The 22224-nt window shown below is 34.8% G+C and overlaps 2 protein-coding genes across 2 annotated transcripts; both read right to left on the reverse strand.

Annotated features, from left to right (window-relative positions):
* Positions 1-1219: 1219 nt before the first annotated feature.
* LOC106140225 (putative inorganic phosphate cotransporter) lies at positions 1220-7863 on the reverse strand. The gene is made up of 11 exons (XM_060947591.1): positions 7573-7863; positions 6949-7088; positions 6344-6523; positions 5867-6005; positions 5405-5622; positions 4885-5037; positions 4351-4483; positions 3715-3839; positions 2494-2616; positions 1906-2050; positions 1220-1346 (listed from the first exon to the last, which is right to left on the reverse strand). Exons 1-11 carry the CDS (start codon positions 7706-7708, stop codon positions 1282-1284), a joined length of 1557 nt encoding a protein of 518 aa, XP_060803574.1. The 5' UTR covers positions 7709-7863; the 3' UTR covers positions 1220-1281.
* Positions 7864-10651: 2788 nt separating this feature from the next.
* Positions 10652-20943, reverse strand: LOC106140219 (O-acyltransferase like protein). Its single transcript, XM_060947590.1, has 13 exons — positions 20750-20943; positions 19116-19479; positions 18245-18430; positions 17979-18058; positions 17439-17629; positions 16959-17073; positions 15699-15913; positions 13880-14070; positions 13179-13314; positions 12519-12705; positions 12038-12180; positions 11582-11690; positions 10652-11237 (listed from the first exon to the last, which is right to left on the reverse strand). The coding sequence occupies exons 1-13, from the start codon at positions 20901-20903 to the stop codon at positions 11152-11154; spliced, it is 2157 nt and encodes a 718-aa protein (XP_060803573.1). The 5' UTR covers positions 20904-20943; the 3' UTR covers positions 10652-11151.
* Between the last annotated feature and the right edge of the window lie 1281 nt (positions 20944-22224).

Consider the following 22224-nt stretch of genomic DNA (forward strand, 5'->3'; position numbering starts at 1 on the left):
GCAGTCAATGGTAGATATTAGGGTACCGCATAGTGAAAACAAAATCTAACAAGATCATTCACTGTTATTTTTATAAGCAAGTTAAAAAAATATCATAATAAATTAAATGTAGCATATATCGATGAGCTTGTATGGATAACAGTTATGAATATGGTTGGTGAAAGAATGCAAAAGCAAGCAGAAAGATAGTTACTGCCTACCCCTCTGAGAACGTAGCGTCATTTTATGTTTATAGGCAGTATTGTATATATATATATATATGTATATGTATACGGTTAAATTACACATACTGTACGAACCTCGGATTAAATTCGTCTTATGTTACCTTCACGACTACTAGACTAATTCAAAGAGGTTTTAGTTTATGAAATAAAAAAATATATAATTGTCACGTAAAGTTTTTTTTGCATCATGACAGACCGAGATTCGTACCAGAAACCTTGTGACTACAATATTATCGGACCACTAAAGTTGACTTTAAAAGTCAATTATATTTAAAATGTTAACAGATAATGGTTTCCCTTTTATCAACGTTCGTACAAGTGGGTATTAATAATTAAATTTACATGTACGGAACCCTTTTCTCTCTCGATGAGCACGCTTTACGACTTTCGATGTTAAACGTCATTTAATTTGATGACTGAGCCAGTACATTATATCAGGTTCATCAGTACCTTATTTGTTCATTTTTATAAAATTTTGCTGTAATCAATAACATTTAGAGAGAGTCTGATATTTTACAAGTTATATTATTAGCTACATATTTTAACTGTTTGTGAACTCACAATATATATGTATATATATGTTAATAGCATGATACTCATAACATATCTCTTTATATGTTATGAGTAACTACTCATAACATATAAAGAGAAATATTATTAGGACACCACAAAATATTTCCTAAATCATAACACAGCATACAATATCATGTTATTACTATCATAACAAATCTTGGAATTCAACCTAGTTTACATGCTTTTTAATTAACTAATAACGTAAGGCTATCTAAAAAGAGAGTTTCTTTCACTTGTCACTATATATATAGGTGTATATAATATATTGTACCTGAATTTATATGAATGATAAGTTTGTATTCTTCACCAACAAATTTTGGTTGCGTTTTTATTAGTCAGGGCGGCTCGCTTACCTACAACTAATTGCTATATAGAAATGCTTTACTTAGTTCAAGGTGACTAAATAAATGAAAGACAATTGCGAACATGTGTATAATTTCTTTAATTCTAATATTTACAAAATTATAAGTTATCGCTCATTGTTTCAGCTCGTGTGTTTGTTTGTTTCTGCCTCTTTATCTCTGTTCGAAAGCACTGGTTTTGTTTCCTCTGTAAATATTCAGAAATAGTATTATTGCTTTATACATACATACATACATAAAATCACGCCTCTTTCCCGGAGGGGTAGGCAGAGACTACCTCTTTCCACTTGCCACGATCTCTGCATACTTCCTTCGCTTCATCCACATTCATAACTCTCTTCATACAATATTGCTCTATATTAAAAAAAAACATGTGGCGTGTGGTTCTCGGATTTTTAGAGTAAATAAATGAATATATACGGGACAAATTACACTGATTGAGTTAGCCTCGAAGTAAGTTCGAGACTTTTGTTCCGAGAAGTTACGTTTTTTTGGCGGCCTCTGTGGCGCAGCGGTAGTACGCATGTCTGTGACATCGGAGGTCACGGGTTCCAATCCCGGCCAGGGCATGATGAGAAAAGCAAGTTTTCTAATTGGCCTAGGGCTTCGATGTTTATTTATATAAGTATTTATTATAAAATATAGCATCGTTAAGTTAGTATCTCGTAACACAAGTCTCGAACTTACTTCGAGGCTAACTCAATCAGTGTAATTTGTCAAAAAAAAATCTGAAACATTAGTTATACCTGGATCAGCTTTCGTCTTATCCATGTAATCGGGATCGTCCCAGTCTTGTCTCTCTGAGCTGCCGAATATCATGAAGACTATATTGGTAGCGATATTCAGCCCAGCATGAAGTAGGAAAACGATTTGCCAACGACCTGTATCTATCTGAAAAGAAGAATAACTTTCTTGTTGATTTTCTAGTTTATTCAGTTACTAATATTTAGTGTAATATGTTTATACAATCCCAACTCATAAAATAAATGCGATTTGTAATTAAATTTGTTTTTTTTTTCCACCCACTTAAAATACTGAACCGATTTATAATACGGAAGGCTGAAAATAAAATGAATCACCGATACCGAATAATATGTTTAAACGGTACCAGAAACATCACCTCATGACAGCCTCTGTGGCGCAGCGGTAGTACGCTTGTCTGTGACACCGAAGGCCCCGGGTTCGAATCCCGGCCAGGGCATGATGAGAAACAAACTTTTTCTGATTGGCCTGGGTATCCCGTATCCCGTAACACAAGTCTCGAAATTACTTCGAGGCTAACTCAATCAGTGTAATTTGTCCCGTATATATTTATTTATTTATCACCAACTCACAGAATCTTTGCCCAAAATCAGTCCAGTGATGATGGGTACGGCCAGGCTGCCGATGTTGGCGATGAAGTTGGTGAAGCCCATCATGACGCCGGCAAAGTTAGGGGAGATGTCGAGCTGGTTGATCTGAATGGAAAACACAAGAGTTACAAACATAAAGAAAAACAGACACAAAAACATATCATAAAAACCAGAAAAATAGTAAAATCTGATAAGAATAATAATATTAAATACATACATACATATGGTTACGTCTATATCCGTTGTGGGGTAGTCAGAGCCAACAATCTTGAAAAGACTGATAGGCCACGCTCAGCTATTTGGCTTTATGATAGAATTGAGAATCAAATAGTGACAGGTTGCTAGGCCATCGCCTAAAAAAAGTTTGTAAGACTATCCTTTAGTCGCCTTTTACGACATCCATGGGAAAGAGATGGAGTGGTCCTATTCTTTTTGTACTGGCGCCGGGAACCACACGGCAATAATATTACTATACCTGCAGGCCAATTCTGCTATTTGTTAACCGAAACAGTTCGGATGCGTTTCAGCTTGGTTACAGTTGCGTTTATATTGTCAAACGGTATTCCAGTAACTTTACGTTGATAGCTGAAACGCAAATGAAACGGAAGCGGTTGGTTATTTGCTGCCGATGCAAAACCGTAACTTTGGACAATTCAACCAATGCAGAACCGTTGCGTTTCAGCCGGACCAACTGTCAAAAACTTATCAGAATACGAAATAATAGCCGAACGGCAAACATAAGGTTACGTGTCCTTTAGCAGAATACGACAACCAAACCGTTTCGGCTGCGTAACCAATGCGTTACGGCTTCGTTTTGACAAATTGTTAGTAGAATACCAAAAGTTATAATCAATGCGTTTCAGATCCGTTTCGGATTAAAATAAAATAGCAGAATTGACATGCTGTAAAAAAGTTTTAAGAGGAATTCCTACCAATCAATAAGGCATTGAAGAAATTAGTAAATTTTTAAATTATAAAAATACATAATGAAATCTTTGAACCATGATCATGATATAAATAAATTTGTTATTGTCATGTTTTTATTTTTTTGAAAACTATAATGCTTTTCGTATCGATTTTCAAAAACGGCTAGACAACAGATTTGGCTTATTTTGACCTTTAAACATATCATGAAAGTCCAGACATTTTTTACACTTACAAGGTACTAGATAGGTAGTAAAGTAAGGTTATACTTATACATACAGTGTGTCCCGCCATTGCAGCCCCACTCACTGTTAATGTCGTGATCAGCGTCGCGACAGCCAAGGTTCGATTCTCGGGACCCATAAACGACAGGGAGATTAAGCCAGCAGCCATTCCAAACATAGCTGTAACAATGATGAATGTCGTACTTAACGTGATCTCCTTCAAATAAATTGTTAAAATTTCAGTGTATTTAATAGTGATATATAATATGCAGAGATCGTGGCAAGTAGAAAGAGGTAGTCTCTGCCTACCCCTCCGGGAAAGAGGCGTGACTATATGTATGTATGTATGTATGTATGTATTTAATAGTGCCGTGTCAATAAAAAAAATAAACCTCTTTCCCATTGACGTCGTATTCGTAAAATGCGAAAAAAGATAGGTTATAAACTTGGGATTCTTCTTTCAGGCGATGGGCTGTCACTATTTGAATTTCAATTCTTTCATCAACCCAAAAAGCTATCAGTCTTTTCAATACTGGTGGCTTTATCAACCCCGCAACGGAAAAGACGTGACTATATGTATTTAATTTGTAATGTATAAAAGTTGTCATCGCTTTCTACTCCTCCGGGAAAAAGGCGTCATTTTATGGTCGTATGTGTGAACCAATTTTCGAAAGTAAAACAATGATAATACCGATCGAAGAGAAGAGTTTTCTGGCAAATGTTTTGGAACACCACCCCGAGTTGATCATTTTCTCTGCGACGATCGAAGCGATCATACTTCCAAGCCACATGCCGAGGTATGGCAAAGCAGATAATATTGCACTCTGAAATAAACGAAACGAGTTTTTACAATAAAATTCAGAACATCAAGTTTGGAATAACGTTATGAAATTTAAATTAAGCAACGCAAAGTTGTTGTAAAACATGTGACGAGAAAAGGTATTAGTTTTTTTTTATCATTGTCACTGAAATTATATAACTACTAGAGGCCGCCCGCGACTTCGTCCGCATGGAAACCCTATCAATCCCGCGGGAACTCTGGGATAAAAAGTAGCCTATGCGTTATTCTGGGTCTTCAGCTACCTACACCTACATACCATTTCATGGTAATCGGTTCAGTAGTTTTTGCGTGAAAGAGTAACAAACATCCATTCAAACTTTCGCCTTTATAATAGTAGTAGGATGGTAGGAGTGAGAAGAGGTTCCTCTCCATTGTGTCACTCACATTTTTCAATGAAATTTGCAGTCCTTTTTCCAGGTAAGTGGGCATGTCCACAAAGAATAGAACGAATCCCATGGCATAGCCCACATGAGGTACTAGCACAGCCCACAGCGCCTTGGTCTTGAGAATCGCCTTCCATGGTGTCTTTACATTTTTCTGTAAGAAAATCTTTGTTATTATTTGTAAAATTTGTTTTGCGTTTATTAGTTTAAATCTTTATGCCGTGTGGTTCCCGGCACCAATACAAAAAAACCAGGGCGGGTCACTAGTATATGATATGAAGAACATGTTCAATTTTAAATAGTCTTCTCTCTCTCATCATGCATGTTCTCAGCAGTTATGCTTTCAGGCCTTAATACAAATTTTCCACATTTCTTTATCCAATTTATCTGGTCCAGTGTCATTTTCAACACCAACTTTTAGCGTTGCATACTTTCGTAATTTGTAAAGTCAATGTTGAATGTGGAAATTTTATAAAGTCTTAATAGGTAAATATAAATCTTATAGAAACAGGAGAGCAAACCTTTGAACCTGCGGAATTCAAACCAGACTCTATATACGATCTTTCTTCCTCGCTGATCAAGCGATGACATCTCGGCGAACTGGCAGCGAAGAAGTACCAGAAGACAGCAGTAGCGTATAGGACCCCAGACATGGTATAGAAGATCATCTTCCAGCCAAGAGCCGTCTCCGAGAGGAAGCCTGAGATCGGCAAGGTGAGGATGGTGCCGATTTGTACTCCTGTGGAGGTTATTTCTTTAAATAGATCAGTTACGCGTAGAATTAATGATTCGGGAAACGAAACCCAACCTTCGTGCTAAATTTCAAAATAACAGAGCTAGCCGTTTTCACTGTAGGTTGATATGTTAGCCAGTCCCTTAATCATTGAGTTGTCTCGTTTATTTTTTTGTACATATACAATCTCATGCCAATGATTTTTCTATCAAAAATCGAATGACTAGGAACCAAAATTTTGAGCATTTACCTCCATAAACAACACCGCTGTAAGAGGTTTGTTCTTTAGGCGGTAACCACTGCCCGAGTAGTGTGTGGCTACCAGGGAATAGACACGCTTGAGTCAGCCCCATCACTACTCGCGAGGCGCATACTAAAGTCCAGCCACCCTGAAAATATGAGAGACATTTACCTTTAAGGATCACCAAAATATTGGTGGTCAAATATTGACTTGGAGTCGCTAAAAATTATATGCAAACAGATGCTGCGTCAGAGTATTTCAGAGAACAAGCAATGACGAAAGAAATTATGTAGATGTAAAGTAATTGTATTCCCATCAAAGTGCATATAAGATACCGATTTTAATCTGTTCATTAAAATCTTTTTCTTTACTTGGTGTAAAATCTAATTCACTTCAAAATGGTGGTCATGGGCAGACGCAACCGAGATTAACTCCAGGAGGACAATTTTAAATAATAATAGGTATATGCAAGAAAAAAGCAGTTACCAAAGACGCAAGAGTCGGAATTAGGAGACAAATGGTGCCGTTTGCTAACAATGACACAAATATAATAGGTTTTCCGCCAAATTTCCTAGCTATGATACCAGCCGGCAGCTGCATAATTACGTAGCCCCAGAAGAATGAAGAGAGGATTAAACTTTGTGTCCGCTTGTCCCAGTCGTATATCTGAAATGAAACAAAATAATTGTTCAGTCAAGTAAGGCTACAAAATATTGTAGCTAAAAAATTATCTGTTTATAATCTTTCTTTTGGCTTTAGACAGGAGCAAACATTCAAATAATTACGTGTCTAACTATAAGTCTGCAAAATTAAGACCATTAGAAAAAGATCAAAACCAAAATTTGTAAATGCGTTAATTACCGTTTTTACAAATTTTGGTTATCTATACTTTCATGTCATTACTTTTTTTTGCCTTCTCTCGTATTATATCTCCCTCACTCGTCAAAGTTATTTCTATTCGCATTTCCAACTGATACGTCAAAGTATTGCGTCAATAATATTTGCGAAAATTTGGCGAAGATTTTACGGTCATCTGTCGAGCTAATACAATTTTTTAACATGAACTTTTGAAATTGTTTATTTTATCTTACCGTGATGCTGGTATCATTCTTCTTATTGACATCTGACATAGCAAGCACCGCGACCCCCATGCTGCCACGAGCCATGAACAACGCAATCATGGTAAGACCCATGCTGACCATCTGCAAATGGCGAATTCCAACACCGTACGCTGAAATTAACATTCATGTTACGTTTACACCATAATTAAAATCAAGTATTTCATTTTGCAGTACGCAGTCAGAGAGAGCTTAATGGTTTTCTGGGACTAAAATCTAGTTAAGACATTACTAATCGATGCTGGTTGCTTCCCTGGGCAACCCCATTACTTCCTACTTCAAGGCATCACTACAGGGAGTTTTGGAATATATGACCAGCCTGGATTTGAACACAAGCATGTGTGTGGAATCTCTAGCTTTAAGTAGGTATTATAATGGGCCAGTTACTTCATTCTGAAATAAAATAATGTAAGTACTAACAACTAGTGCTCAAAAATTCAGATATCACCTTCATCAGATCTGAGACGTTCTGGCAAAAGGTCATGTCAAGAGTACCCGAACTGATGAATTGGCAATTGACTATTTCTTAAACAGAGAAAAAAATAAGAAGGGTATGTCAAACTTAAATAAAATTTGAAATAATAAAAAAGTTCACACATTTTCCGTCCAGAAATTCCTTGTCCAAACATTTTTCCTTCTTCTTTTCATCGATCATCTTCAATTCACAATTTGACTTTTCACTGACGCCTGTACTCTTGTAATGGTTAGTTTTAATATTTATTAACCCTATCATTAATTTTCTAAACGTTATAGCAAATACGCACAAAGTTGACTAGGAAAATAGTCCTCAACTTTACAGTAATAGAGTTTAAATTGTGTTAAGATTTAAGCAAATAAACCGTTATGAAATGTCGTGATAGGTACGAGTAAATTAAGATTTCGTAAATATACAAGCAGAATCTCTGACAGATATGCATACTATTGCGAAATTCTGTGGCCTATTCTATTTATTGCGTTTTTAATAAATTGGCAGCCATTTTATGAAATCCAATGAGGTTTTTTAATCAATCTCTCTTTTTAATCTAAGCGTTATAGATTTAATCAGCCGGCAAACATCGGAACATTTAGCGACTACCTAAATCCTATTTCATTAACGTCGGAATTAATTACTGAATCTTTAAGACTTAGACTAAACTTAGTTACTGAATTTAGACAAATTCAGTGGAGTGTGGTAAGTTTTAAGCATAACGGCCCTTGATATATTTTCACGATTAATTAACTATTCTTAAACATGATTAAGTATATGTGATTCATTATGATGCATGGGATACATCCAAATCCCAACTTATATCATAAATGCAAAAGTGACTTTATTTGTTTGTTTGTTACTTCTTCACGAGTTATCTACTGAATGAATGTTCTTGAAATATCACGTCTATAATATGCTGGAGTCTGAAGAAGGCCATAGGGTACCTTTCCTTGCGGTGAAAACTTTAGTTCCCGTGGATTTGTGTAAAACCTGAATTTTTTTGTAGTTATTAGTGGTAAATTCGTCGATTTCGAAGATGGCTAGCTATAAATTAATCATCATCTATCCATTTATCTATAAATATATAATTAAGTCCGCGTATTGTATCAACACTGTTAGCGCAGCAGGGCTTGAATTACCAAAAAAATAATGGTATCGTTATTTCTGTCAAACAGGGTTACCGTTATAAATTAAGTACCGTAATGCTGGATAACGATATTTCTGGCTTCATTTACTATTACACTCATATAACGTGACCAATAACATTAACGATAAGAGGTTCCGTTAAGACAGCTTAACGTTTTTTTTATTAACGGTAAATTCATAAAACGTTACTATTTGATTCAATGACGGATTCGCCGGGAATACTTCTAATCGCGTCGTGTATCGTACAGTTGCGTTACGACAGACAAACTTTAGATACCTACGTATCTATACTAATATTATAAAGCTGAAGAGTTTGTTTGTTTGTTTGTTTGAACGCGCTAATCTCAGGAACTACTGGGTCGAATTGAAAAATTATTTTTGCGTTTAAATTGGTATACTTATTCTTAACGTTAATATCGTTATAAGACTAAATTACCAATATCTACCTATACCGGTATCAGTCACAACTTTTTTTAAATAACGTTATTGACCGTTACTTTAAGTGTTAATTTGGTAACGTTAAATAGAAAGTAAATGTATATTCTGTATCAAACACCAATGCCCAATCACTATCCTAATTTATACTGAAAGAAACAATTATCTCATTGACTCGCTAATATTTATTTTGCGAATCGCGTGTTCACAGTATACTAACAAATATTTGATTACATTTTTTACTATTGTAATTATAATTATCTGTTATCAAGATAACATAACCAGAAGCATTCTTTTCACATAAATACTTTTAAGGTTGATTTAAATAAATGACAATGAATTAAATAAACATTGAGAACATACTCAATATCGTAGGAAGTGGAAAGATGTAGTCATTATCTACCCCTCCAGGAATGAGGCATAATTTAATGTTTATATTTTAACGTACTTAATGTTAAGGTAAACGAGATTGTGGCGAAATCTATAAGCTACAAATCACAAAAAAATATCACGCGACGATATCAGTCAAAAACAGCAAAAAACCTAAATCGCGCAAGCAAAGATTTCATGGATTGGAGCATAAATACAACCTCCGACTCAACATCGTCTGTCGCGTGGTTCCCCAGGCATAACACCTAGCCTGGCGGAAGATCTTCCCTTTGGTGGCGGTCGAGCCGAATCATCGCTCCCGCTACATTAACAAAATAAAGAATTCAGAACATTATCAAACGGCACTGCATTAAAACGATTGATGACTAAGATAAAAGTTAATGATAATAACATTTCTTTACATGGACAATTAAATCAAATTATCACTTAATCAACTGGAAAATTTTGAATGAAAATGTATATTTTTATCAATTCTACAAATATTAAGTAATACGCTATCTTTTACGTTCCTTCCCATTGTGTCGGTTTATGCAGATTTTGTTTAAACCGACTGACTTGACTACAGGTTGACTGCCTAGTTGTTATAAAATATAACATTATTTATCACACTGATCTTAAATTCATAAAGTGGGTCACGTCCTGGCAAAGGGTCAGGTCAAGAGTACCCGAAACCGCCGAGCTCGCATGAAGAGAGTTATGAATGCGGATGAAGCGAAGGAAGTAAGAAAAGATCGTGGCAAGCGGGAAGATGTAGTCTGTGCCTACCTTTTTGGGGAAAAAACGTAATTTCATGAATGTATGTAACTAAAATAGGTTTCTCCTTTGATCTGGCTTTGATTGGCTGAGTAAAGATTGTACACAAAGCGACACCCATCTTACCTCTGCAACCTTTGCAAGCGAACTTAAGACATATGTATGTATGTATCGTGGTTACACATCTAGTTGCCTGAATGTTGCTGTAACAGAAACCCTTACCAATATGATAGATAGATAGATAGATAGATAGATACATACATAGATAGATAAAACTCTTTATTGCACCATAAGAGTAAAACATACAAAACAACACAAAGCAACACAAAGCAGATATAAAATAATATGATTGGGAATTGGAAAAAATCATCGCAGCGAAACCGCGCTTCTGGTTATAAAATAATTATTTGCACACATATTTCGCGAGTGTTTCTTTTTTAACAAAAAGGGGATATAAATATCGATCCAATAAAAAAACAGGAATAAAAAGTTAAACATATATTCAATCACACAAATAATAAGTAATATACTATTAATTATTGTATACTCATGTTTAAATTAATTACAATTGTAGAATTGATGAATGAAAACAGAATGTATTTAATAAAAATTATCACAGTCTTAAATAATAAATAGTATGAGTAAAAGTACAGTGACAAATATAACAATCTGACATTTATCTAACTGCCCACAAATTTTCTTTAAATTCATATTAATTTCACAAGTTCGCAGACTTAATAAAAACATTTTATACTAAGAACTTACTTATGCTACCAAATTACGTTGGAGGTAACTATTAATAATTTAATAATCTATTTACTTTTATAAATAAACAATAATTAAAATTAAATACTAGATAGGTATATATTTATATTTTAGACCTTCTCTAAAAATATAAAACAACAGATTCGAGTATTTGGTTAACGTTGACGACATTCAACTATTTCTTAGACTATAATTAATTGTGACTATAGTTGACTTGACTATAGTGAGGTTTTGTAAATGTCGTGTTCTCTCTCAACTCTCGCTTGACTTAAATCAACTTTAGCAGGTGCAGGCCTTTTCTTTCCTGAAAGAAGAAATGTAAAATATTAATCAACTAAATTTAAGTGTCGTAGATTGATATTATTTTAAAGTATCAATAAGTATAAGTCCGTCATCTTTTTTCCTAATTTAAGAAGACCAAATTGACAAAAAAATCATGTTACTATATCATGCCACGAAAGATTAAACGTGTATGTGAAACATAGGTCACGATCCTTTATGGAAATTTACAAGGTAGTAAAGACTCAAGCAAAGGTCTCGGCAACTAATAGTTTTGTAGAATATGTGAGAGTTGTAAAAAGCTATAAATTTTAAGTTAAAATAATTATAAATTTATTTTCTAGAATAGAAATTAAGTAATTAAATTACCTCCTCCAGTGAGGAACTTCTGTATGGTGGAGAAGGGCGCGTCGATGGTGATGCACAACACGAAGGCGGCCAGGAATGTCAGCGTGAACTCCGCCATGAACCGATAAATCTGTAGAGTATAATAATTTATTACTATTCTTAGTTATAGTACTATGATGATGAAAAAATGTAGGCCGCTTTAATGGCCGGGCTAATGAGTTATTCTTGTTAATTCATTATGCTAATCCAAACGTACAAAAGAAAACTTGATGACTGACTAACAAATAAACGCAAAGACCAAATTTGAAATTTGAAAGGCCTGTAGATTCTTCAAAAATTGTCTTTTAGTACGAGAGCATTTTGCAAACCTGAATATCTGAGACATTGGGCTTTGATTACACTGCAGAGTATAAAGATATAATATATGTGTGTTATTTGAGACTAAGTTGTATTTATATACATGAATAGACTACTCACCGTTTCGCCATTGGTGAAGTAATGGGTCTTCAGCCAACTGCTGTTCACGATCATAATGAGGGGGAGATGGATGAGATACATGGCGTAGGACAGACGTGCTGGTAGTTTCCACATTTTCAGAGATAACACCCAGTTGATTGGACCTAGAGAGATGAACAGTGTTTAATATTTGCATTCATATCCAAAACATATGACGTCCTAAATTCTGTTTAAACTATCTGTCCATTACGCAATTACGGATCGGTTTTGATCGAAAATTCAACATATATGTAAAGAGTGACTCGACCATAAGCCATTTGGACAATTGTAAAATCTTTTATGGTTGTTATGGTCAAATCGGCCAAATTCAGCTCATGGTCGCACCTTTAAAAATTTACATTTTATATCGTTGACAATATCTTTAAATGTGATCACAGCTAATTTTGTTCAGAAATTCCCAATAACAGCCCACAGTGGAAATAAGCATTTTCTTTCTTCTCACCTCCATGTCCCTGGACACAAGCAAAGATAAGCCACCCGAGCGCGCAGGCCCAGATGGCTCTCATGTAGGCGTTGAGGAAATTGTCGAACATCTGAGCATCGTGGTCGAGCTGCATGACTGGGTAGATGGTGAAGATGCAGAAGAACATCATCGCGAAGGATAAAGCCCAGAGGAGAATTACGTTTATCTGAAACAAAAGAGAGATAAGTTTATTTTAAAATTTTATTCATTCAAATTTGTGGTATAGGTAAATAATAGGTACATTCATATCAAGTGTTTTACCCTTAGGTCAAAGCCGAGAATCTCGATAACAAATAAAGTATTGCTCAGTAGGATGATTATTTATTTATGAACACAAAATTATATACAGGGGCATTTAACATAGAAATTGTAAAAAGGTGCTACTTATTTCAATAGAAAACTCTTCTCGTAGACCCGATATTAATGGAATTTAGATTGAGAAAATCGTAATGACATGTTGCTAATCCGTCGCCTAAATGAAGAAATGTCCTTAATTCATAAGAAGAAAGGTGGACAAGATTTACAAGAAAAAGTCAATATTACTGATCAATGAATGTGAAAACAGGTTACAAGAACATTTAAATATTAAGTTATAATATTAAATATTTCAAATTACAAATTGGACATTGAAATACTAACCTTGGCGATCCTAATCTTCTTGTCCCTCCACAAGTGCAGCATGTAACCATAAACCATGCCGATGAAGAAAGGTGGGGCTCTGGTTAACGTGTTGATGTAGTAATAGCGAATGTAGTCGTTGAATTCCATGATGCGGCTGTAATGATAATTAATCATTAGGACAGGGATAGGTAATATACAGGATAACTTGGGATTCTTTTTTAGGCGATGGACTAGCAACTTGTCTCTAATTGAATCTCAATTGTATCATCAAGCCAAAAAACTGAACGTAGGCTACGTCAACAGTCCGTTCAAGAATTTTGGATCGGGATATAGACTGTATGTATGTATCAGTTGGATAGAATATACGAAAAAATCTAAATATATAAAAGCGGCCAGAAAAGGAATGATTTGATAACCAACCGAAAAATTTTTATTCCTTTTCAATTCATTTGCATGCTTTTTCAAGACCCTGATCTATCAATCCTATTTCTGAAAATGCATTAATCATTCCATGCTATGATGAGCACACGTGTGAAGATTTGATATTTTGCATTTTATGACGAACCACATGCTAAATGTCAAATCTTTAGACAGCAAGTAGTAATCATTTTAATAGAGTGGAGTTGATTATTAAAGAAAAGAGTATAAATACTAAAGAATCGGACTGTAAAGAAGACAAAAAGAACAAAATTATGAATTAAAATACTGAAACTACTTACCCAGGATGTACAAGAGCAGCGGAAAAGTTGTAAATAAAACTGTAGAGAGAAGAGGAGACGAGCGACAGTAGGAGTATGAAGGTAAGAGCTATCCAGGCATATCTTTTTGACCCGAACATCCAAACCATGATGAAAGGACACACTATGTATAGTTGCATGTCCACAGATAGATACCAGGTATGGGCCAGGCACTGAAACAAAAAGAATACTTAGTTGTTATATAATACTCGTACTTTACATCAGTCATGAGTTAGTATCTAGTAACACAAGTCTCGAACTTACTTCGAGGCTAACTCAATCTGTCCCGTGTATGGATACTAATTTTTAAAGTAAAAAAAATTGTAAATCTTATTGTTTGTTTATAATTTACTACATTTTAAATATTAACAGTGAAATAAAGGTCAGGTATCTCCTGAGGCCACTGTACCACGGACGAAGCCGTGGAGGGCCGTTAGTTATGAGGTGTAGGAAGCATAAATGTAGGAAAAGTATCAGACACTGTTGTATTAAATAAACAAAGGTAATATAGTGATATGTGATGCTTCGTTATAAAGATTTATTGACCGATAAAGAATGGATACTATGGGAAGGCATTCTACGAGTAGCTAAGCTAAACAAGTAGCTAAGAGTAGCACTAGCTAAGCGCCCTGGGTTTTTATGAGTATCCATATTTGCATCATTTTATATACATACATACATACATAGAGTCACGTCTATATCCCTAGCGGGGTAGACAGAGCCAACAGTCTTAAAAAGACTGAATGGCCACGTTCAGCTATTTGGCTTAACGATAGAATTGAGATTCAACAAGTGACAGGTTGCTAGCCCATCGCCTAAAAAAGAATCCCAAGTTTGTAAGCCTATCCCTTAGTCGCCTTTTACGACATCCATGGGAAAGAGATGGAGTGGTCCTATTCTTTTTTGTATTGGTACCGGGAACAACACGGCATCATTTTACATTTACTATTAAATACCTAAGTACTAAAATAAGAGTTCATTTTGATTTTTTTATATATGTGTTTCTACTCTTATTATATGAATTAACTAAAATGAAGAGCTATCGGATGATTCTAAAATAGCTCCTTTAACGTTTGGTTTTGATAAGATAAATTAAATTTAAATTCACGTGTACGAATGTCATGATCCACCTATATATATATCTCAATCAAAAAGTCACATATAACGTATATGTGTTTAAGATAACGCAAGATGCGGTAGCAGTACGCTATAAACCATTTATCAGGTTGACACAACCAGCGATGTCGAGATCACTGCAAACAATGGGTGAGGTGCTAGTGAGAGATTCACAAATACTGGAAATACTGCGGAATATCTTAGGTTTGTATTTAGAGTTGTAATTCTTAAACGAATTGTCTCACTATTGTTAGTAGTACTTAATTAGTAGTTAATTATTTTTAGATCAATGTTATTAATTGTTCAGCTAACATCTTTAAAAGTTGCATATTTGTATGTTTAAGAATATTGTCACATCACTTAAATTCTATAAAAGAAACATTAATTTACTGAGATATCAACGCATAGTCGATATGCACTCAGAAAACCCTCTTTCCAAAATTTCAAACAGGAACTAAATCCGTCCACAACTTTCCGAGTTTATTGCATACATACAAAAAGAGAAAGTACATTTTACAGGCCTTTTAGTTAGTAGGCGATGGGCTAGCATCCTGTCAATATTTGAATCTCAATTCCATCATGAAGCCATACAGCTGAACGAGGCCTTTAAGTCTTTTCGAGACTGCTCTGTCTATCTCGCAAGGGATATACACGTGACTATATGTATGTTATCAATAATACTTACAAGTTGCAATGTATTGACGTAATTTTGCACGTGCAAGAGTGCCGACCACCAATATTGACGGCAGTTCTCTGCAGCCTGAGCCGTGTTCTGCCAGAAAGGTCCATCAGACACGTGGTTCAGGAACGAAGCCTGGAGAAGAACGACGGTGGCCAGGAGAGGGAACATCCGCAGCAGGCGGTTCATGTAGAAGAGGTGAATGCTTCGAATGAAACGACCTGGAAATATTAAATTTGATTTATCTCTGTACATCTTTTAAAACGTGTCTTCTGAATATTTTCGAGACTGTTGGCTATGCCAACTCCATGAAAGATGATAGACTACTGTACATGATTACATAACTTCACATCAGTTGAGGCAATAATTACAAAAAAGATTTCTTTCTTCCTCCTGGCTAAAGTCCCTTACCCTCCCTGTGCAAAAGAGACTAACTAAGTAAGAATATACCGATTTCAAGTTGTAAGAATATCTAAGCCAGCTAGCGAAATATTTAACATGGCGAAAATTAAAAAGTTCCTTGAACTCCTTTACACAAGTAGTTTTCTGGAGACTTCAATTAGATTTATTTTTCAACACACATACGTTTCTCTTTTATGGGTCAGACAAAACTAAAATCAACAATTTGCTACTAGCTTAATGGTTCAATGATGGTAGCGAAAAATCCTCTCTAAAAAATAAAGATTTTTTTTTAAGATACATCAACTTATTGCGTGATCGTCGAGTGAACACCTCGCGAGCTTGTTCATTATCAATCTAAATAAAAATAAATCTTCATTATCTTTCCCAATTTTTAATAATCATTCAATGAGTGGAAAATAAATTAACTTATCTAGTAGTACATACTGAGTTCTACTTCTCTGATGGCATTTGTGACGTAATTATCAATTAATCTAGATCTAATTACTGCTGTATTATCTCATTAAATGCGTGTTAATCTCAAATAACATTGATCGATTCATCGCAATCTGCACCGGGAATTACCTATTAATTATTAATAATAATTTTGATTCATTGCAATAATTGTTATGTTTGCTCATGTGCTTTGTTGATGAAAATATAATTTGTGTAAGATTCTAGAAAAAGGTTCTAGAAAAAGGTAAGCTCAAACGTACCATAAACTGACCAATTTACACGAAGATACTTATGAATGTAAAGAAAAACAATGCAGAGATCGTGGCAAGCGGCAAGATCGCTTAAATAAATTTCAACTCTGCCGTCCCTTCTGGGAATGAGGAATGATTTTCAGTATGTATGTTACCTTACCTCTACTGATCTTCCCGACGGTGGTGTAAACAACAAGGATGCCGCTGAGCAAGAAGAAAGTGTCGACTGTGATTGGAGCAGAATTCACCCAGGTGCTGGAGAACTGACGCAACCACTGCAAATATAAAGACAGATTAATTATATTTAAGGTTTATCTTAATTTATTATATTTTTAGGATTTCGATTTGAATATGTCCTTATTAATATCCTTATTAACTTAATTCTCTGGTGATTTAAACTTTAAAAGTATGGCATTTACTTGGAAAATGTCTCCTCGAAAAACCGATTTGAAATAAGTACTTTCAACTGCAATGTTTTAACAAAACGTATCACAGTAGAAATAGTTATATAGTGTAAAACTGAAAATACTCGATTTCGAAGTTCGCATAAAATATCTTAAGTGTAAAGTATATTTTGAGGTCTTTATTTATCATTCCGTCCTACTCCTTCAAATAAAGCTAAATCACATATTGCACTTACAAGCAGTGTGTCAGGAGCGTTATGTAGAAATCCTAACAAGGTCATTGCAAACGTGTGTCCAACCACGACCCATGCCATAGATATAGCTCTGATGCCGTCCACGCACTCCAGCGCACCAGGAGGCGAGTTGAAGGTGAGGAAACGACGAGTGTTGGTGTAAACGGAGAAGCAGCAGTAGAGGGGGTTGGGTGCTAGCAAAAAGAGATTGACAGTTTAAGGTTAATTATATTAATTATAAAAATAAGATGGTGCAAATTTATGTCAGATCTTTGAGCAATATATATTGATGAAATTAACTTTATTAGTTATTGTTAGTTCTAGTAAAATTAAACAAAAATTTACTGCTTATTGACAGCGCCAGCTTATTTCTCAGAACTTATAAGGTATGGACACGCAACGATATGTATTGACCAAGTTCGACCCTTTTGCACTAGATGGCATTGTTATGAATTTACCAATAAGCATTTTTATACGTTATATGTATTTCCGATTCCGATCCGATTTAATAAGATTCTGTAAAATATATGGAATTTCACTTACCCCTCTCATACCCGAAGACACAGATGAGATCATAAATGGTGCTTATGATCAACAAACATCCAATGGCGCCAAAAATTGCACTAGAAAGACAAACATGAATATAAAGGACCATAATTATTTTATTTTTATAAAAATAATTTAAAATGTATATAATAATCGTGAAATATATTTAAAATTGCAAAATTGCTTAGCTTAGGATTGGGTTATATATTGTATAATGTAAATCTACGCTGTGAAACAATATTACCTGAAAACTATATACTTACAAAGCAGTGTAGTCAGCTGGTGAGAAGGGCTTATCATTTGGTAGACGGCAATAGTATTCATCATAAGTAAAGTTTAAGAATATCAGCCTCTGTTGTATGAAGTCTACGGCTTGTCTTGTTCGACACACTTTTGGAATGCAAAATGCTAGTGTTCCTCCAAGTTGAGCCATCAATAGGGGGAATATTCTATAAAAAAATAAATTATCGGTAAGATAGCGTGGCAAATAATAAGTGCCTTTTTTAACGGCGTAGCGCTGCCCACCATGACAATAATTATAAATGTGCTACATGCTCGCCGTTGAAAAATGCGAAATGGCTCTTGATGAAAACATAAGCGTAGGTGCGAATAAATAAATAAATAATAATAATACTTCAAGATGCTATAAAGAGAACAGTCATTAAAATATATTCGAAGTTTAAACTTAAATAATATCCAGTTTGAAGATTTTTACAATGTCACAGTTTTTGCGAAATATTATTTTATCAAGATAAAATTCGTGGCATTGAATTAAAAATTATCAAGGAATCGATTATTGTTGTAGACATTATCATCATTGCTATTTTTAATCAAGAGTCACGAAGCTTAGTAACAAATTTGTATATTTGGAGTGGATAACGCCGATGGTTATAAAAATTGATTTATTTATTGACTTGATAACTTATTGGGCTACTACAATACTTTCATTTTACAGACGTGGAATGTATTGTTGTTCAAACTTAATGTTTGACTAATAATAGTTTATCACTGACAGATTTTGAAATAATACAAATACTACCAGTTACATTTTTATAAATAGTTTAAAGAATTATTTAATAAATTTTAAAGGCAATTTCGTCTTTTTTGTTTGTCAGTTAAAGTAAAAAATCATACCTTGATTCAGCTTTATTGTTCTTCGCCTCCTGTCCTTGGTCGACACTGGCCAACATCCGCGATATCTTTTGCAACTTCATTATTTCTTCTAAATTCGCTAAATCTTCACCATCAGGTGACGGCCACTCTGGTACTTCGGGCCAAGTTATATTCTCTGGCCACGTTATATTCAAATCAGGGAATTCGGGCCATTCTGGAATCTGTATTGGTATTTTGTCCAAATGCATTATTACCGTGCAGTATTTCCCTTTGATTTCCATTTCTGATTCTGTCTCGTCGATCGCGAGACATTGGTAATAATCTCCGAGATCATTTATATTACCAGATAGTATTCCTGATGGAACTTTGGCGCTGGCATCTAGGACTGTAACAAATGAATTATGAACTGCCAGTGTCTATATTTCTAGACAAGTACTATCTGCGAACACTCAAAAGTAAAATGATATGATGTATCTCTTTGATAGGTATGTAACATCGTTGTCTTCATCGTCACTTACCATCAGGTGAGATGGAAGACAAATTTCTAACGCAATATTGAATAAAAAAAATATTTATTGTGAGTCATACTATCAGAATCAATTATGCGATCATTTTCCTAGATAACAATTATGTCAAAAATCACATTGTTGATAAGCTATCGCCGCAAATATAGCGTGCATTGATGCGTCACTGATCAGGGCACCTGTTTGATTTAATCTTAGCATTTTTATTTGTTGATGGTCATAATGTAGGGTTTAGCTATTTATAATAATAAAAATATGTAACATATTTCGATATGCTAATAAAATCTGGATATAAGGGGTTTTATTACTCCCAGTATCTCTCACTCATTTATTTTAAATAAGAGGAAAGCACGTTTTACATATTTCATTTTTACGAAATTGTTAATGTCTCAAAAACTAATTAACTGATTATGATGCCCTACGAACTTTAAAATAATATTGACCAATACTACTTTTTACTTTAAATTTCACCAAAATAAGACTAACGGTTCGATAGTTATTGCGTTACAAACATACATACAAAAGTATGTATTTTCGCCACAATTTGATTGGTAGGTACAATACACATTTTTTGATTACTCTTAATATTTTTGTACAAGGAAAACAAAAAAGCATTAAGCAAGATTACTAGAGAAATCCTATTGCTACTATTTATATGGTTTCTTAATATTAGCTTTGAAATATAAAATGACATTTTAATAACCATCACATTGATTCACAATAATAGCTAGACTTGTTTCTGGAACGTATGGAAGAATTTTTAAAAAGTTATATGTAATATAAATTTTTTTTTAAATCAAACTATTTATTTAAAATTTAATTACAAAAGTTATATTGTAATACTTAAATGGGATGTCTGTCGGAGGTCCACAACAAAAACACATGCTGAATAACGTCTTGCTGATTACAACAATGCAATCAGGCTCTATGGAAGTCTCCAAAAGTGCTGACATGCACTAAATTAGTTATATATACTTAGTATTTAGGGATTTACATAGGATACTCTAGCAGAGGGTGATTGCATGACTAGCTAATAAATATCGCACAACGTAAACAGTAGTTGAAAAATCCTTTTACTTTTACGAACAAACTACATAAACGTTCCTTAATAACAATAAAACTGTAACTTACACCGCAGTCCGAGAGAATTGTTGCCCAAATAGTCCAGCTGTTGCGTACATTGCTGGTCATCGATCACGCCCTCGTACAGTTCCGTGTCGAAGGCATCCCTGTAAGCGTTCGCGGCACAGACGAACACACAGAACAACAATATTCTGAAATCCATTGTGCTCTGAACAGAAAGTGAAGCGATTCTGCGGTGCGTTGGTGAACACACGGTTTATATGTTGGAATTAAATTGATAAGCCGCTAAGTGATTTAGGGTTCTTGGATTAATTACTGATGTGAAACATCTTTTGTGCCGTGTCGTTTCCGGCACCATTAGAAAACAAAGAATAGTAACACTCCATCTCTTTCCCATGGATGCCGTAAAAGGCGGCTTAGGGATAGGCTCACAAAGTTGGGATTCTTTTTTAGGCGATGGGCTAGCAACCTGTCACTAGTTGAATCTCAATTCTATCGTTAAGCCAAATAGGTGAACGTGGCCATTCAGTCTTTTCAAGACTGTTGGCTCTGTCTACCCCGCAAGGGATATAGACGTGACCATATGTATGTATGTATGTGAAACATCTTTTTCACGTTTACATACATAGAGTGGCTTGAAGATGGAATTGAGATTCAAATAGTGATATGTTATTAGCTTTCCGCATCTCTTCCAAGAATCCCAAGTTTGTTAGCCTATTCCTAAGTCGCCGTTTTAGAAATGGTCCTATACTTAATTCTAATTATATGTTTAAGTAATTTGTTTAAAAAGTCAGCCAAAAAATAATGATTCTGTATGATCGGTTTAGCGTATCAGCCAAGTAGTATCCAGCTAAATTCTAAATCTAAAGCGTCAAAATACCTATTAAGAATCGAATACATACATATAATAACGTCTAACACTTGCGTATCGTATCGTATCTCATCTGGAATGTTCTCATTCTCAAGTGCTGGGAACCACATGAGAATCTTGTGTAAATAAAATTTAATACGGAACCAATATCACTCAAAAAATTGTCAATCGAATATAAACATTGCGTTGTACGGTGGAAATAATCAGAAGCGATAAGTTAATTGTTAGATGTTATCTCAGAATACTATCTAAATACAATTTGCACTCAGAATCAGGTTATGAACAAACACAGGGAACACTAGAAGATACATACATATAATCACGTCTATATCCCTTGCGGGGTAGACAGAGCTAACAATCTCGAAAAGACTGATAGGCCACGTTCAGCTGTTTGGCTTTATAATGGAATTGAGATTCAAATAGTGAGAGGTTGCTAGCCCATCGCCTAAAAGAAGAATCCCAAGTTGATAAGCCTATCCCTTAGTCGCGTTGTACGACATCCATTGGAACGAGATGGAGTGGTCCTACTCTTCTTTTTTTTGGTGCCGGGAACCACACGGCACTGAAACCACTGAGAAAAACACAGGGAACACTGAAAAAAAGAAATCCTGGCAATGGGTCAGGTCAAGTGTATCCAAAACCGCCGAGCGTG

The sequence above is a fragment of the Amyelois transitella genome, chromosome 13 (genome assembly GCF_032362555.1).
Source record: "Amyelois transitella isolate CPQ chromosome 13, ilAmyTran1.1, whole genome shotgun sequence".
NCBI classification, from domain to species: Eukaryota; Metazoa; Arthropoda; class Insecta; order Lepidoptera; family Pyralidae; genus Amyelois; species Amyelois transitella.

What these genes read in the sequence shown, in the direction of transcription:
- LOC106140225 (XM_060947591.1), bottom strand. Translation starts at nt 7,708, where the DNA reads ATGATAGGGTTAATAAATATTAAAACTAACCATTACAAGAGTACAGGC. An exon ending in TGAATTCCGCAGGTTCAAAG is followed by an intron (nt 5,038 to 5,404) that starts GTTTGCTCTCCT and finishes ATTTTCTTACAG; the next exon opens with AAAAATGTAAAGACACCATG. An exon ending in TAAGACGAAAGCTGATCCAG is followed by an intron (nt 1,347 to 1,905) that starts GTATAACTAATG and finishes GAATATTTACAG; the next exon opens with AGGAAACAAAACCAGTGCTT.
- LOC106140219 (XM_060947590.1), bottom strand. Translation starts at nt 20,903, where the DNA reads ATGGATTTCAGAATATTGTTGTTCTGTGTGTTCGTCTGTGCCGCGAAC. An exon ending in TGTCTTCGGGTATGAGAGGG is followed by an intron (nt 17,630 to 17,978) that starts GTAAGTGAAATT and finishes TCTTTTTGCTAG; the next exon opens with CACCCAACCCCCTCTACTGC. An exon ending in GAAGTTCCTCACTGGAGGAG is followed by an intron (nt 11,238 to 11,581) that starts GTAATTTAATTA and finishes TTCTTCTTTCAG; the next exon opens with GAAAGAAAAGGCCTGCACCT.